The following is a 17,407-nucleotide window of genomic DNA, read 5'->3' as shown; positions in this document are numbered from 1 at the left end:
AAATGTAAATTTTATTAAGCTTTGAACTAAAAATGTTTCTCTTCCTGTTTCTTTTTTTAAAAGTTTTGAGGATTTTTCCCCGTCACTCTTGTTTCTCCCCCTTTTCCAGTAGGAAAAAAGTCTAAGATCATGGGGGGGAAAAGACCATAAAAAAATCTTAATTGCCCTCCCCCAAAGTTTTCACTTTGAAACAAACTTTTGTTTCAATTTTTTGTGGGGGAAGGGGAGACCAAAAAAGATTTGAGCCAAAATGAATTTTTTCACGCAATTTTTCATTTAGAGTGAAGTGCCATTTTTCAATTGAGAAAACATGGATTTGTTTTTTTAAAAAAACAACCACCCCATTTTGTGCAGAGAAACAAAGGGGGGGAAAGATGGATTTTAACAAGAGGGATAGCCTTGGTAAGGTCTGCAACAGCTTGTTTCTGTGCGATCTCCTGCCAAAAGATGCCAAGACGAGGTGCTAAATAACAGTGCCAAGAATGAATCCAGAACCAGACGGAGCAGGCATCTCAGTTTAAACCACCTGTGTATGGGAAAGAATTTCATTCTGGTGAAGGTGCTAGACTCACAATCCTGGAGGCTGAATATATCTGTTTATCCGCCAGAACAGAAATAACACAGACAGCAGCAGTGCAAGTTTCTGCCACCCACCGTATCTCAATCCATTCTTGATATACGTTAGAGGGAGCCCCTCGAAGTTAAAGCCTATTCACTTCTTTGCTGCTCTGTTGAGACAAGCAATCAGGAGACGACCTAGAGCCAGCTGCGGCGGCAGTTTGTGTTATATGGACACTCTTCACGCAACTGGGGCCCAGGGCCCTGAATCAGCAGAACACTTAAACAAACACACCCTTAAGTGTTCTGCTGAATTAGGGCCTCCACCCCACCAAATCTAGTTCCCATGGCTCACCAAACAGGCATCAGATGGTAACAATTTCTGAATACAGCTGACCCAGAGTAGATTTTTAACCAGCAGCCTGGAGGCGACATTAAGCAATTACTTCTGAGAAGTACAAGCCATTATGGACTAGGTCATAAAGCAAGTTTTAAAATAGAATTTTAAAATCAAGTTGCACTGCAATATATTTGTTGTTAAAATATATTAATTTGGAACTAGACTTTTTAAAAAAAAAAGGATCTGAAAGAGATCTGTCAGAGCAGAAGAGCCAAGCGATTGGGTGAGATGGAGCAAAAAAATGTGTTAAGATGTACTGTGGTTTGAGACTTCCTCCGTAAAATGCTTCTGATAAATATAATATGAGCAGGAAAAAACACACAGACACACACGCCAGCAGGAAGTAGCCATGAAACCTCAGATTAGAAACAGGTGGGTGAACTTTTCTTCTTAATGTCTTCGCTATAGAAAATAGATTTCTCTGCTCCCTCTGCTTTTAGCCTTTCATGAGACAATCAACATTTATTTGTTGCTGGGGTTGTAGCCAACAGAGAAAACAAAGTAAATGATATTTAGAAATTGGTCCTCTGGGAATAGTTTAGCACATATGATGAAAAGAACAGGCCTGTGGGAAAATGCTCAGAGGGGCTTCTGCAAGATCACGGCTGGCAAATGAGGTTGCCAGACTCTTAAGGATCCCATCTGGAAGCCTCTCTAAAGCAAATTAGGTGACGATTGCTATGTTTCCATAACGAGCTGAGGCACCAAACCTTGAGGCAGCATTTTAGAACCAACAGCTCCTATAATAGAAAGTCTGAAGGGAAAAGAAAAATGTGATCATGCTATACAACAATGGTCTGATCATAATTATACTGAGAATCCCTGTCGGATCCTACTTAATATTAGTGGGTGCATCTAGACCAATATAATGAACGTGCTCATCAGTACAACAGGAATATATCTAGCAGTTGGGCCGAGGGGCTACATTCAGGACTGCAGGGTTCCATTTCCTCTGGGTTTTATTCTCAGCTCTGCCACCAACCTTCAGCAACCCGCATAACCTATCTGTGCCTCCGTTTCCTCATGGGCAAGCAGCAGGACAACAACAGTGCTTTTGTAAAGCGTATGTACTGTTTGTAAAATACTTAGTTAACTCCTTTTGTCTGAAGGTCTCAAAGTTTCATGTTGTTACAGTAACCAGTAATGACTTTTTAGACCTGTCTTTTAAAGTGTAAAAACACCACCTGAATATATTTTTTCCCATCCCCAAAAATGCTGTCTGACCTTGGGAAGTTTGGGACATTTTCTGCGTAGTTTAAAGACTGTTTCCACCCCGTCACTGCCACTTTCAGGGTTCACTTTTCTCCATTTTATTTGGCGTGGGCATGGCGTTTGAGCAAAGGGAATGCAGTCCAAAACCAATGCTTAAAATTGCTTCTTTAAACCAGGAATTGAAAATGACAGGTTTAAAAAAAGCAAAGGGGGAGGGAACATAAGATACAGTCTACCAATCATGGGCTAGCCAGGACGCTGCAGAAAACACACTGATTCGCTGACAGCTGAACAGGGATGCAGTTGAGGGAGGATTTTGCAGCCAAGTATTTTGGAGTGGCCACTGACCATAGATGTCCCAATTTTTGGGAGCCCAGCCTCAGATCCGGAGTACCAAGCATCCGTAGCTTCTATTGACTCCACATAGAATCTGAAAATCAGGCGCCCGGGGGTACCCAAGGATTGAGGCATCCAAAATCAGCAGCCACTTTTGCAAACATTGGGTCTCCAACTAACTTTGAGCTCCCTTTTGTGCCTCCTTCAGGCTGTGGAGGCAGGGATCTGCAAGAAGTGTGAGCCGCCATCTTAAGAGAACTCAGACATGAGGAACAACCCTAATGTAACTGTGAGAATGAACAGCTAAGGGGGGCTTTGTGGTGTCTTCTCAGCAATCCTTTCTGGGCTGGTAAATACAACCTCAGCCTGGTCAACAGGTTTAAGTTTCGCCACCACAGCTATGTTGGTCAGGGGTGGGATTTTTTTCCCCACGTGTAACCATCATAGCTGTGCTGGCAAAAGCCCAGTGTAGACACAGTTATTCTGGTAAAAAAGTCCTTTTGTAGAGTAGAGCTTACTCCATTTAGGGAAATTGTCTAAGTTACAGGGACCAAAGTGCTCTTGTGGGTGTAAGCTGCATCTCCACTTGGAGGAGGAGGGAGTTTGCTGGTATAAATCTACTAGTATCAGCAAACCTTGTCAAGTATAGACAAAGTCTCATTCTCCCATCTGGCCCTCTATGCTCATTTACACCTGTATAGAGTGGGTGAGAAATGCTACCACTCTGACTTGACAGTGCTTTATATCCACTTTCCACAGGCTTAAAAAGACTGCCAGTAGAATCTGGCATGAAGTCTCTTCCAGTATCTTGCATCTAAAAATCTCTCTCAAAATTGCCACCCCTGCTCTTTAAAAAAAAAAAAAAAAAAAATACAGTTGGCCTCCAGTTTGTTATGGGAACTGACAGCTGGATTTATTGGACTTTACACTTTTGGGGCTGGGATGTGCAAACTTCTGTGTGTTGACAGAGTGCCCAGCACACCAGGGCTCTGATTTTGCTTGGGGCCTCTGGATGCTACCATGATATGAATATTAAATAATAACCCAATGGATGTTAAGCGTGGCTTCATACAATCGTGAGTGGCAGTGGTGCTGACATCCTTCAGATCAGAGGTGGAAGACGAGAGTCCAGGCAAGCACTTTGCTAGACGCCTTGCCTGGATTTGCATAGAGCCTGCATTTTACAAACCCAACTGGAAAACCTGACCAACACTGGGGAAAAAAATATGATGACTCAGTTTCCCCATTCCTCTCTCCGCCCCCAACAAGCTCATTGTGATGCAACCCCAATCTGTTTCCTATGGAAGCTGACGAGACAAGATGCTGCCACCCACTGGAGCTGTAAGCCAAAATGTTGTTGCAAGATAGAATCATGAAGCAGAAAGCAAGGCTGTGTGTGTGGGCTGGGGGGCAGTTCTCCTCTCAGTATAGACTCATCCAGAGTAACTACATGACTCCTTTGCCTTTAACTTTTCTGAGTGCTCCTGCGTTCCTATAATTGATAGAGTTGGTTGGGGAAAAAAGGGGAGGGAGGAGGAACTGCAAGTGTTTCATTTTTTTTTCTTTTTTCAAAACTTTGAAATTCTAAATTTTTCTCACTTTTTTTTGAAATTTTGAAAGTTAATCTAAACTTTAAACTTTGAAAATAATTTGGCCCAGGCCTGGGTATGACACTAGGAGCAGAAGAAAAATCAAAAACATGAGTGAGCCAAAGTATGATGGATTCACTTAGAAAACTGCAGAGGTTGTTGTGTAATTCAATATTCCAGACCTTGCCTCAATTGTTTCTTCCAGGGTCAGCTGAATGAAGACAAACTAAAGGGTAAACTGAGGGCCCTTGAAAATCAGCTTCACACCTGTGCCCAGGTAACGTATGTGACTTTTTCAAAATAGCAAAGAGAATAGATAGAAAGAAAAACTTTGCATGCAAGTAAAAACACAGAACAATTTAATTAGGTCAGGTCTTACTTTCCAGAAGGCTTTTATTAAATAGGGTCAAAAAATTGTTATGTTGTTTGCTGCAGCTTGATGCATTTATCCATGTACGTGCTAATACTCAGATCCAGTGAGATCTCTGAGACTGGGGAGTAGCCCATCAAGGATAGCGGTGTTTGAGACATTTAAAACTGAATCATGACAAAGCCGTGGAGAATGTATTAGAGAGAGAGAGAGCAATCCTGAATTGGAACCTGGTGGATCTTTTTGAATTTCTAGGCTTGTCTCTCACCAGTGGGTTAAAAGTCCATTGGTAATATTTAAATCAACTGTCAGTTCAATTGTCTCTTTAAAGAATTACTCAAAGGACAGTGTGAAGAGGATCCTGATGGAGATGGAGGACCAAAAGCAGACCTACGAACAGAAAGCAAGAGAAGCTCTGCAGAAGCTGCTGGAGGAGAAACTCCAAGCAGAACAGCAGCTACAGAACACTCAGGTGAGGAACATGAATCCCACAACAGATGTCCTAGCTAGAGGGATAGGCCCGTTTTCAGGCTGATGAAAAGTATAATCACACCGCCAGTTCAATCGCGTTGGGCCCAATCCTGCTCCCAGTGAAATCACTGGCCCAAACTCATTGGCTTTAATGAGAAGAGGATTTTACCTTTTACCATCTTCAACAACTGTGCAAAATAATATATTTTAACTACTGAACGAAGGCTAAAGTGGTTGTCCTTCCTCTCTACCCCCTAACCTCCAGCCCCATACTTAACAATACAATGTCTCATAATAAGTTTGGGTGCATGTGTCTGTGGATGGGGAGGGGGTGTTATTTAAGTTGTCTGAGCCAAATGATGGGTGATTAAATAACCTGGTGGGAAGGAGAAATGCTGCTGCTTTCAGTAGCTTCATGGTTTAAAATACACAATAACGTTGAGATTACAAACGTACATCCAGAGCACCCAGAGCTCTGGATGGGTGCCCTTTGGTGTGGCTTTTTTTAGACCAAAATCCTAACAAATAACATCACCAGGAGAGTTCTCCCGTGCCACATTTGTCCACTGGGCCAGGGAACAAACTAACATTTTCAACACTGAAAAACAAAACACTATGACAAAGCAGCACAAAAACAATCTGTTTTAAATCTACAGAAGCACACAAGAGTTCAGGTAATCCCCTATGTCAAACTCATGGTAGTTATACTAAACACTCGTCTTGTATGTACAGTCATATGGACCTTGAACTTCCAGAGTGAAAAGCTCCTGTTTTTCTCTCCTCTCCATCAAGCGGCACTGTATTCTAGTATGTCTCTATGCTACTTCACTACACAAAAACAGGGCAATGCCATCATGTTATATTACAAATGCACAGAACTTACTTTCCCCCTGCATTTCCCAGAGGTGTTCGAGACAGTGCTGTCAGAGTACGATCTTGAAAGAGCAAATCCTACACATTCATGTGTGTGGAGCGGCAGGGCGGGAAGCGTATCATAGTTCAGCACATTACACAGACTGGAATCTTCACAGATGACACCAAAAATCTGATTTCAGATTCTCCATGCTTGGATTTTACTGCGCTGTATTCATTTCAATGAGGGAAATGGGGAATCTTTAAAGGAGGGGCGCCCAGGTTGAGTTCATCACTGGTTCTATCAGTTGAGCTTGTGCTTGTAAATGTATAGGTGCAAGATAAAAGCCGGCATTAAACAGATATAAGAGCTCCAGCAGTTTAACTAAACCAGTGTAAAAATCACACAGTGCAGCAACGTGGTGTGTAGATCAGTCCTAAGCTAACAACGTTGAGTCCTGGGTGTTATTTTGTTCTTCAGAGGACCCTGGCAGTCACAGAAGACAAGTGTGCTCTCTGGAAAGAATACTATGACACATTAAAAGCAGAGTGGAGTAAGATGGCCACTAAGCACACTGAACTAGAGAACAAGCTCCATGTTTTGCAGAACCAACTGCAAGTAAGTTCATTCTCTACCGTATGGTTGTCTTGTTGCCTTTGCTGCTCTGGTCAGGCTGTCAGAGACCACAGATGTATGATCACAAATGGGTTAAATTCAAACACAACTCCATTATGCAAAGGTTTTATCTGTACCCTCTTCTAAATTACAGTATTTAGGTGATTATAAGATTTTCCCCAGGCTGGAACTTTGTTTAAAATGTCTATAAACTCATTAAATTTCTATGTAATGTCATCTGCTCCATATGACTTTAACCCTGATGTCCCGGCTATCGAGTTCAGATAACTGAATTCCCCTTGAGACTGAGTTGCACAGAGAATGCTTTGTGTGGCATTTCTCCATACTGTTAAATAGCCACCATATTCCACTTCAGAAGAGGCTGCATTGCAATTGTAGGCCAAGTGGTTCCTGTAGCAATGGAATCAATTACACAGTGAAACACATGTTTATAGGTGATCAAAAACTTCAGCATACAACTATGCTGGCCAGAGATTCAGACCAATTTGAAAACAAGGCTTTAATTTCTTGGTTAAACAATGCAATGTTATTATTTACAAGTCAGACAGGAACAGATTTTCAGAGTTGTTGAGCACTCAACTCACTTTGACTTCTGATGGCCAGGCCCACATTGTGTATCCTTTGAATTGTTAAATATAACTTCTATAACCAATGCCCTGATGCTGCGGTTCTTTCCTGAATGTAGCGGGCAGACATCCAGAATGATCAGCTCCTCCAGGCCCTGTGTAAATTGGAGAGTGAGCGGGAAGATCTTGATTTGAGAATCGAGGCTCTACAAGTAGACAGCCAGTTCAGAATGGAGCACATCAGTGCAATGGAAGGTACCGATTTTGCAAAGGGAAATGCAGGATCAGTAATGGCAGAGGTTTCTCCCCCACAGGTTACCTTCAGGAAATACATTTTTTTAAAATCCCAGTTGTTAAAGCCCAACATAAAAAAATACCTTCCTTTAAGCACTTTGAACATCTAAGCTTGGAAGACTACTCTGGTTTCCAGTAGAGATCCTAGATTAAGTTTTATCCAATTTTCTCTACCTAGGGTGACTGAGTTATAAGGAGGTCAAGTGACTTTTCCAAAAGAAAGGGTGGTCTGGGAGCTAAGAGCTCTGGGTTGAAATCCCAGCTCTGTCACAGGCCCTCTGTGTGCTCTAGTTTAGGGCAAGTCACTGCATCTTTGTGCTTCAGTTTCCCTACGTGAAATGAGGATATTACTAACCCACCTCACATGGTTGTTGACAAATTCTTTAACATTTGAGCTGCATGGGAACAGTGATGGGCATCATGAGGCCATAAATAAATGCTAATCATATTGGCAAGTGAAAGTTAAGACAAGGGCCCTGAAATTCACTTACTATTAATGTGGCTATTTTAAGTGTAGCAAATAAAATTAATGACCGATAAACTAATGGCAGCCTTATCTACCTAATGGATTCAAGTCTTGCAAACCGTCATTTAAACTAAAACCAAAACATACAGCATTATTAATAGAGTGTAAAGAGCACCAGTAAAGCTGCCATCACTGGTTAAACAGCATTTATTTGGGCACGTGTGATTAACAGGAAATTGCTGGAATCTTAAGGAAAAACATTAGCTCATGAAGGCTCTCAACACCTTTCATTCCACTGTACAGAAGTTGTACAAATTTGGGGAGAAGGAAACCTGCAGCATTTACAGAGATTTCCTCAGAGATTTTTTGTCATCCCTGACTACTAATAATTAATTTGTTAATTTCAGGTAAATTGCAAAATGAACAAAATCAAAAGCTGGCGCTGGAGGAGACAATCACTTGTTTACACAGTAAGTAGCACTGCAGGGCACAGGCCTGCATTTTTAAGATGCATTAGGTCTGACGCTGCATTTGCAGCATAACCCCAGTGAGCTCATGAACCCTGGCTTACATGGATAAGATGAGAGTCAGGCCCATTGCCCTGTGAAATGCGCACTACAGGGAAATGCAAGAGCCTTCTCCAGTTACATCTGTTCTTCTCCATTCACGGATAAACTCCCCTGCACAAAAAAGAAAAGGAGTACTTGTGGCGCCTTAGAAACTAACTAATTTATTTGAGCATAAGCTTTCGTGAACTACAGCTCACTTCATCGCTTATGCTCAAATAAATTTGTTAGTCTCTAAGGTGCCACAAGTACTCCTTTTCTTTTTGTGAATACAGACTAACACGGCTGCTACTCTGAAACTTGTCATTATGAGAGACTGATGGGATTGTCTTTTCTATTTGTTATATAAAAGCAGGTTTACCCATCACACAGAGTGACTGTGATTGGCTCTAAAGGTGACCAGGTTATCAGAAGGTCTCAGCAGATTGATTCTGCAAACAGAAAATCCAGGGATCTGGAGGGAGGTAGGGGTGAAAGACACCCCCCCCCCATAGCCTGCTCATCTCCACTAGGCACATCACCAGCACTTGGCATTGATCATTATTAGCACAACACAACCTCATTTTACAGTGCGTCTTTGACACAGACTTTATCCCAGATTGTCTTAGAGTTAAATATTAGCAGAGGGAGAAAAAGTACAACAGGAGAGGGCAGAGGAGACTGTTTTCACCGGACCTTGGAAAAGAGATGGAGAAACAGTGGAGTGAGCAAAAGAGAAGCTGTTTCAGACAACAGGAGAGTCAGAGGAGACAGCTCTCACTATAACACAATCTGGATACTGTTAACAGGACACTAGGACTAGAGAGAAGGGGAGAAGGATGAGGCGTGAGACACACAGATAACAGTGGCTGGAGCAAGACCACAGAGCATTTAAAATACAAGGACCTGCATTTTCAAAAGTGACTAGTGACTCTGACAGCCTGACTTTTTGGGTGCACAACCTGAGATGCCTTAAAGGGGTTTGATTTTCAGACAGTGCATGGCACCTGCCTCCTGAAAATCTGCTCTCTAAGACCTCTCAGCTTGATTGCCCCAAATCACGTCATTTAATAATCTTGGACATGGAGAATAATTTTGTACTGGATCCTGAACTGAATGGGGGAGCCAGTGAAGTTGCTGACAGGTACTGTTGCACGTCTCTGTACATTGTGAAGGAAGGCATGCTATCTTAAATAATCATAGGCAAATAAGATTTTGCCTTTCAGAGTAAATCTGTCCAGACTTCACAGTATCTGTTTGGGTATTATTTTTTTTTAACAACAGCAATAATAGACCTAAGTCTTCTGTCTTAGGGGATAGCCATACAACCCCTGGGCTTTTAGCAGAGTAGCTTGGGTATAACCGGTGGCAGAATTTTCCAAGAAATTCTATGAATGAAGCAAGTCAAACCACCCACACAGGAGAACCAGTTTACAGTGAACTAAAAACAAACATGGAGGGCTAAGATAGGAGAAGGGGCAGATTAGAAGAGAAAGAGGAAATGCCCAGAATGAAACTGATTTGTGTACATAATTTGGGTGATAATAGTGGCTTATTCTATTTGCAGACCAGTTACAGAACCAGTCCAAGGAGCAGAAGTCTCAGGAAGAGGTGGTAGGACGAAAAGGTCAGCAAACTTTGTAACTCAGACTCTAAACAACCATTATGCTTGTAACCTCACATGAAAAGGTTAAACATTAACTTCGAGTGAAATCGATTTATCTGTTTAGCATAAAGGAATTGTACTGTTCATAACAGGTTGCTATGTATTTCTAATTGATACAAAATTTAGCCTCACTATATACAAATACATGTATCTGTGACAGTAAATGCCTTAAACAATAAATTGATTTGATTTCAACACTCCTGCTTCAGAGGCCATGCCAGTCATTGTTTACTTGATATGCCACATCTCCAATTTCAGCTACCCCTGCACACCAAGAAAATCATCATCAAAAACTGGGGAGTTTTGACCCTCTCACCACCAAAGGTAGCTTACTTTGCCAGACTACTGTCAAACACCTAATAATTGTTTTAAAAATATTTCTAATTCATATGCACAACCGAGCAGTAAGACAACTAAGCCATGTCCTGCATTCATTTCCAGTTGCTTAGCAGCTGAATACTGTTTAAGTGTACTAAGTTAAAGATAATCAACTTGTAGAACAATAAAAAGGCTGACCAAAAGCCTGGACTCATTTCTCATTGGAAGTCTGGCTGTTTTTTTAGATCAGGTTTTAACTATGCAGCTCCAACCCCCCAGTCCAGTCAGAGAAAAACAAGATGCTTTGTTAAAGCATCCTGACCATGAGGGAGAGGAAAATCTGAAGGACCAGGTGCAAAAGAGGACAGCCCAGCTCATTGCAAAGGAAAAGGAGGTGAGAAGGTGATACAGTCCGTTAATGAGATTCAGTGTTCTCATTAGGAGATTAATTGCTATTTTTAAAGGCTTCCAAGGCAGAAATAAAAATGGTGTGTGTGATGATTTTTAGGAATAACAATACAAATTGCATCTAATTCTGTAACTGGAGACTCACAGTCACTACATTTTGAGTCTGACCTCAGCTAAACCCCCCGTTGGGTTTCCTCTAAGTATTTCCAGGTAGAAGAATAGTCATGCAGTGACCTCGAAGCAAGCCCTTTACACAGATAGCCTTAAACTCACAAAATATTTCATACCCCAAATAAAACCTTCACATGCAGAAGCTGAAATGTATGTTGGCATGCGAGTTAAATACTGCAGCTCAATCTTGTACATAGAGGAGCTCAGGGCTATCAAAATAAAACATAACATTGATACACATCTTCCCAAATCATTGACTTCCCCGCCCCTCCTGCCTAGCCAGCTCCTTTGAGACTGTTCTCTTCTAGAGCAAAGAAGTGAATGATAGAAAGACAGTTTATGTCCACCAAAGGGAATTAGCAAAGAGAAAATATCCAAAGGCACATTTTAAAATTAAATGCTCACAGAGCTGTGGGATGCAGGAGCAGTGTTGTGCAAAAACAAGTCCCTCCTGCATAGTGCTCACAACATGACAGCACACACACAGGGCAGTGCTACAGGGAGCAGACACAGAGACAGACTGGTGGGGTTCAGGGAGCAGAGAGGGTACAAGGGACCTGTATGCACTCGGGTGGGGGACAGGTAGACTCCTAGAGTAAATGTTTCCTAAGCACAAGCATGTGTTAGCAGTGCCACTGATGCTAGATACCCCTAGGGGAGTGCTGTTATGGGGAGCACACACCTGCCCCTCACAGTTATCGTCTCAGTGGGCTCCCCCAGAACCACAGAGATGTTCTGCCGGTCTGTCCTCTGCACTCAGAAGCCCCTGGCAGCTGCCAGTGGGGCAGTTATTCGCTGTTCATCCCAAACACACCTGTGGCTCCAGTATTTGAAACTTAAAAAGAAAAGGAGTACTTGTGGCACCTTAGAGACTAACAAATTTATTAGAGCATAAGCTTTCGTGAGCTACAGCTCACTTCATCGGATGCATTATGCATTATGCATTATGCATCCGATGAAGTGAGCTGTAGCTCACGAAAGCTTATGCTCTAATAAATTTGTTAGTCTCTAAGGTGCCACAAGTCCTCCTTTTCTTTTTGCAAATACAGACTAACACGGCTGCTACTCTGAAACTTGAAACTTAACGGATCAGACAATTAAAATGAGGCCTGGGGAATTGTGGCTGTGGGGAATTTAATTGCTCTGCTTTAATGTCTCTTCCCCTACTTCTTTATGTCCTCATCAGGCCCACACCCTTCGGAGGAGTTGTTTGAGTGGGGAGGGAGAGCTGAGACTTTTTCTTTCTTTATTGATTGTCTAATATAGTGCCTATAAAATACCTGGGCACCAAGGGACTTGTACACAGAAATTTATCAAATAGGCATTTACCCTTCTCTGTGGCTGATGGAGCTCAGAGTTACCTTTAGGACTCAGAGCATCTTACTGAACCCACATGGCCTCCTTCAATGACTACAAGCACCAGACATTGCAAATTGGGTCTAAATCAGCTGGGGGCAGGGAGAGTGCAAAATACCATTAAATCTAAAGGAAACAGGTGAGAGCAGGAACTGGCTAGAACACACAAAGTTCTTGCTTTGCCAACAGCTTTTACAGGGCTACATTACATACTGTGCTGTGCACCATCAGGACAACTTGTGGTGCACCTCACATAGACCACGGACTCCTCATATAAAGCAGCCTCAAAACAATCTGATCAGCCCTAGGCACACCTGACCTGCTGTGCATTGCCACAAACATCAATGCAACTAACACAGAATACGCACAAACACTAGGAGGTCTCCATAGGTAATAACAGTACCCCCCAGCCATGGTCAGAACCGTAGTGCTTTGGGGGAGCTGCTGAAAGCACAACTTTCCCTCCCCAAAATGAAAAGGAAAAACATAACAGCCACTCACCTGCTGGAAGAAAGTGAGATGCAGCCAGCAGGAGCCCATTCCAAAACAGCCATCTTAGGGCTGCAGCTGTTTGACTCTGCCCAATTTAAAGGGTCAATCCCCCAAGGCATGCTGGGGGGAGGAAGTTCTGCAGAGAGCTAATAATGACCAGTCAGTCACAGAGGAAGATGTGTTTTGGGGGAAGGGGCTGCTTCTGTGTGATGCTTTTCCCTTCCCTCCTGCTTCTTACTCAGTCCTACTGATTTTGTTCCTACCTTCCAGTCAGTGAAGCTCTGCATGGGGGCAAGGGGTATACCTATATGGAGCCAGTTGCAGGCCTGGGGACTTTCTCTTCTGCTGTCATAGGCACTAGGATGGGATTAAGTATATTATGTTTTGGTGGGGGAAATATTACTTTTTCTTCCCACATGACTTGAGTGCTGCTGAAAGGTGCCAGCATACTAGCACTATAGGCTAAAGACCCCAGAAGAGGTAATTGCAGACAGAGGCAGCATGTACTTCCCTTGGGCTCCTCTTAACAATATACTGCTGTCCTGCCCTAGACGTCACAATACTAGGGGTGGGAGGGAAGATCTCTCTCCACTACATGGGCCCTGTTGCACTGGAACCTTCACTGAGACCTGCCAAATTCTTGGTACACGTGGGCCATTTCCTAACACTTGTCTGCTTTGTTTCCAGTGTGCAGATCTCCGCTCTGAGCTGGAGGCCCTGAGCGACGAGTATCGCTTCTGCATGACCAAGTTACGTCAGTGCCGAAATGAGCTCAATCAGTTCCAGAGCAAACAGTCAAAAGTAGGAGTTCGCTTTTACTGTGTCCACTGTTACCTACTGCAAATATCCTGAGCAGTTTGATACCTTTGCAAGCCCCACGCTGGGGCTGGGGCTGGGGCTGGGGGGGGAGGGGGAGTTGTTTCTGTTCTGTTCTTCTCAGGCTCTTACACTGCACGCATCACTATACAGTCTGAGCCCCTTCCAGTAGTGCTTTAAGCAACATGACTACACATCTGTCAAGTTGATTCCTTGCTCTCCCCAGAAGCAGCAGATCCATGGGAGTGTCTTGTTTTGGTAGGATTTGTCTTCCTTTTAAATACACATTGGTATGTGTTTATATTAGAGAAAGCAAAGTCAAAGAAACACATTGCACTTGGAGCACAAGATGGTGAGGTTTATGATGTCATTTGGACAATGGAGGAAAGATAGTGCCTGTGTCTTTACACTGGATGTTAAATTAAAAATTTCCTTTGTTTGTGTACTGATTCCCTAAACACATTTAATTCTCTCTTTCAGAGACAATGTGGCCACTGGATCCCTCTCCTAATGGTGGTGATAGCAGTAGCCATGGCAGCTTTCTTAGCCAATTTTGTACCCTGAGAATCCATCCGTTTCAATTATCTCAGCTCAGCAACTGACTCAAGCTTTTTCACTATAATGTATAAACATTTTGTAGGGTTTTTGGGGGGATATTTTTGAGCTGGTCTCACTCCTCAACAAATTCACACTGGTTCAATAAATGCCGTGAGATCATTCCTGTTCCTTGGCTTAATTTTTAACTGCAGGTTACATTAGAAAAGGTTCAGTGTGTGTGCTGCAGCAGCAGCCATATGTTTTATTGCATAGTATCAGCTACTTAAAAACTCCCACGTCTCGAGGAAAGAACTCAGTAGGAGACACAAAACCCTGCGCCCAACCCCTTTTCTTTCTGCCTATCTCACCTCTTGTCCAGATCCTCATGATCTCCTATTTGATTACTGTAGCCTCTTCCTCTCCACCTCCCTACCCCCCCTCCAATCCATACAAGGCACTAGAGGTTGCTGATATTTTTTTTAATTAAGTGGGGGGAGAAAAATTGTGAAATGTCAATACCACATTAATCCAAGTCAATGCTGGATGCTTACTGAAATTCCTTTAACAGCTGAGTTCTATTGCTTTGACAACAGCACATATCTTTAATGCAAACACACATTTGTGCTGTTAGCACAAGCGGAGTCTATAGTAGATGGGTTACACTAGATAACGTGGGCATTAAGTAATAATATTTATCAAACTTTACACATTCAAATCACGATACAAATATGGACCCCTTTTTAATCCTCACACTGTTTCTGAGAGGTAAATATCCCCATTTTGCAGATGTGGAAACTGAGGCACATATGGGGAGAAATCACTTGCCCAAATGCAGCCAGAGTTAAAAATGAGATTAGAACCCATGGCTTCTTGACTCCTGTCACTGTGCTCATTCTTCTAGTCAAACCACCATTAGGAGCAGCTGTTGATGTGGTAGGGCAGGGAATGAAATTACTGCAGGCCTATGTGGAAGGCAGAATGAGGTGGAGTTCAATTGTGCCATTAGAGTCAAGTTACTAAGCCCTGGTCCACACTACGAACTGATGTTGGTGTAACTACCTCACTCAGGGGAGTGGAAAATCCCCACCCCTGAGCAACACAGCTATACCGACCGAACTTCTGGTGTAGACAGCACTATGTCGACAGAACATCTTCTGTCGCCTTAGCTACCACCTCTCAGGAAGGTGGAGTACCTGCGCAGCTCTCCCATCGGCATAGGTAGCGTCTTCACTAAGTGCTACAGCAGCGCTATAAGTGTAGACAAACCCTAGGAGTGGAACACCTTACAACTGGAATCCATCCCGCATGAACTGCCTGCAACCCAGCTGTCAGTGCCTGAATCCACAAAGTGCACTTCCAGAAAAGGCAAGTGTTCCATGTACCAGTGACATGGAGAGTACATATTCAGCATCCAACATGGTCACCTTTCACATCCAGTGCTTTGGGCCTTAAATTCCAGGTTTGGGGGAGAGGTAGGGTTTCAAGCTATTCCTGAGGGAACCTTAGTCCACAGGGGAGTGTTAAGTGTCCCTCTAGATTTCATGCCTAGCACCCCCCAAACCTGTGATAAGAAATGAAGAAGCTAGATTTACAAAGCAACAGCTGCTAGAGAAACCACCTCTGTTGAAATACAGAGGTTTGCAAAGTCATTCTGTGCATTAAATACGTCCTTCAGGTTTCCACTCCATGCATCCAGCCCCTCCTTCATGGCAAGATACAGGTTCTCTGGGACACTAAAGGAATAAATTCGGACTCTGAGATCTTTACTTATCCTACAGCAAGAGGCCTGGACAGTAAAAACTCTCAGTGGGGTCAGAGACAAACAGTTGTCAAACCCCTGCTCGGTAGTGAAAGTATAGGAAGCTGGGTAGCCCAGGAGAACACCAAAGATGGTGCATAGATTCCAATCGGCAGAGAAGATTTCACTGGTAGTGACAGGCTGGGATGTGATATTTGGCAGCGTTTTAACATGAGCCAGTATTTCAGCAATGTGGCCTTTTATAGACTCCACGTATTCTGGCTCACAACGGCCAGGACACATCCTAGAAGCTGAAACATCAATGAAGGGCACTTTGTTTGCGACTAACAGCATTTCCAGCCACAGTGCTGTCTTCTCCAGGTTGAGTATGAGAACATTGTCTGCTATATTTAGAAGATGCAGCCGATGCCTAACAAGGCCGATGCCCTGGATCTGCTGAAGGTAGTTCTCTATTTTGTCTATTCCAACTGAATTGTAATCATAAAGGAGAGCAGGTTTCAATCCAGAAGCTACAGCTAAGATCTCCCCAGCCAGGTGCAAGGAGCCAGCTGGAGATAAACCCTTCTTCCTCCCTGGTTTAAGGTTCTGTTGAGCTGCCGCAATTAGCAACTGAGGGGATGGTGTTGCCATCTGCTCCCTAGTTTCAGGATTATTCTGGAGCTGGCTGATCCAGAGTGAAATCTTGAATCACTGTTCTCTCTACCTCCACAATCAACTTTTCTTTAGACTTCTGCTGCCCTGAGTCACTTCCTGAAAGATACGAAAATAAACAGTGTTAGCATTTAAAAGGAATCTAATGTATTTGTGAACTTCTGAAAGTTAGATTTCTGCCCCCACCTCCCCCAGCTTTAATTCCTGCAAAAGCAAATATAGCCTAAAAATCCTCACATTTTCACCCTTGTGTGCACAAATAAAGAGCCATTCAATCCCCATCTATCTTGCACAGGGCAGGGGCAAAATAAATTATTTCTACCTACATTATAACAAAGAGTCTCTGGAATGTAATTCCATCCCATCAAGCTCTAGAATCAATTTACAGAGTCCACTCCAGGATCAGGGGTTTTAATGACCGACGAGAACAGCTTGAATAATAGCACGAAGTTTAGGGCGGCACAGATAAGATACAGGCCCCTAAAACTGGAGATTCCTAAACCGTGGTCCACGATCTGCAACGTACGTGCTGATGGCGGCAGGAAGCCGGCCGGCTAGGCTCTCCTCCTGGTTTCCAACTGAAACAAAGAATATAGGAGAAGAAATGAAACGAAAGATGTTTTTTCACAGAGGTAATTAAAACCCAGCCAGATTCACAGGATTCACCACCCCCTAGTTACAGGTTTCAGAGTAGCAGCCGCGTTAGTCTGTATTTGCAAAAAGAAAAGGAGGACTTGTGGCACCTTAGAGACTAACAAATTTATTAGAGCATAAGCTTTCGTGAGCTACAGCTCACTTTATCGGATGCATCCAATGAAGTGAGTTATAACTCAACAAAAGCTTATGCTCAGATACGTTTGTTAGTCTCTAAGGTGCCACAAGTACCCCCAAATGCATCCGATGAAGTGAGCTGTAGCTCACGAAAGCTTATGCTCTA

General features: G+C 43.1%; 3 protein-coding genes across 13 annotated transcripts in view; 1 reads left to right on the top strand and 2 right to left on the bottom strand.

Annotated features, from left to right (window-relative positions):
* Nucleotides 1-13,399, bottom strand: part of LAMB3 (laminin subunit beta 3) — a 122,477-nt gene extending 109,078 nt beyond the window's left edge. Inside the window, exon 1 of the mRNA XM_043500649.1 lies at nucleotides 12,717-13,399. Coding sequence (XP_043356584.1) covers nucleotides 12,717-12,826 — 110 coding nt within the window. The 5' untranslated portion in view covers nucleotides 12,827-13,399. The remainder of the gene's footprint in view (nucleotides 1-12,716) is intronic.
* The window catches only part of TRAF3IP3 (TRAF3 interacting protein 3), a 30,461-nt gene extending 16,221 nt beyond the window's left edge, over nucleotides 1-14,240 (top strand). For 6 of the 11 annotated variants that reach the window (XM_043500654.1, XM_043500655.1, XM_038379881.2 and 3 more), the window contains 10 exons: nucleotides 4,301-4,372; nucleotides 4,797-4,937; nucleotides 6,270-6,407; nucleotides 7,111-7,246; nucleotides 8,159-8,221; nucleotides 9,864-9,923; nucleotides 10,221-10,286; nucleotides 10,526-10,674; nucleotides 13,395-13,508; nucleotides 14,004-14,240. In XM_043500654.1, the coding sequence (XP_043356589.1) occupies nucleotides 4,301-4,372; nucleotides 4,797-4,937; nucleotides 6,270-6,407; nucleotides 7,111-7,246; nucleotides 8,159-8,221; nucleotides 9,864-9,923; nucleotides 10,221-10,286; nucleotides 10,526-10,674; nucleotides 13,395-13,508; nucleotides 14,004-14,087 (1,023 nt within the window). In that variant the 3' untranslated portion in view covers nucleotides 14,088-14,240. The remainder of the gene's footprint in view (nucleotides 1-4,300; nucleotides 4,373-4,796; nucleotides 4,938-6,269; nucleotides 6,408-7,110; nucleotides 7,247-8,158; nucleotides 8,222-9,863; nucleotides 9,924-10,220; nucleotides 10,287-10,525; nucleotides 10,675-13,394; nucleotides 13,509-14,003) is intronic. The other 5 variants (XM_043500656.1, XM_043500658.1, XM_043500657.1 and 2 more) reach the window with 4 other exon arrangements.
* Nucleotides 14,241-14,523: 283 nt separating this feature from the next.
* Nucleotides 14,524-16,449, bottom strand: C21H1orf74 (chromosome 21 C1orf74 homolog). Its single transcript, XM_038379887.2, has one exon. The coding sequence runs from the start codon at nucleotides 16,447-16,449 to the stop codon at nucleotides 15,649-15,651; it is 801 nt and encodes a 266-aa protein (XP_038235815.1). The 3' UTR covers nucleotides 14,524-15,648.
* Nucleotides 16,450-17,407: the final 958 nt, after the last annotated feature.

This window comes from Dermochelys coriacea, chromosome 21 (genome assembly GCF_009764565.3).
Source record: "Dermochelys coriacea isolate rDerCor1 chromosome 21, rDerCor1.pri.v4, whole genome shotgun sequence".
Taxonomy (NCBI): domain Eukaryota; kingdom Metazoa; phylum Chordata; order Testudines; family Dermochelyidae; genus Dermochelys; species Dermochelys coriacea.
The sequence above is the reverse complement of the archived record's forward strand: the minus strand, read 5'-3'. Positions and strand labels throughout refer to the sequence as shown.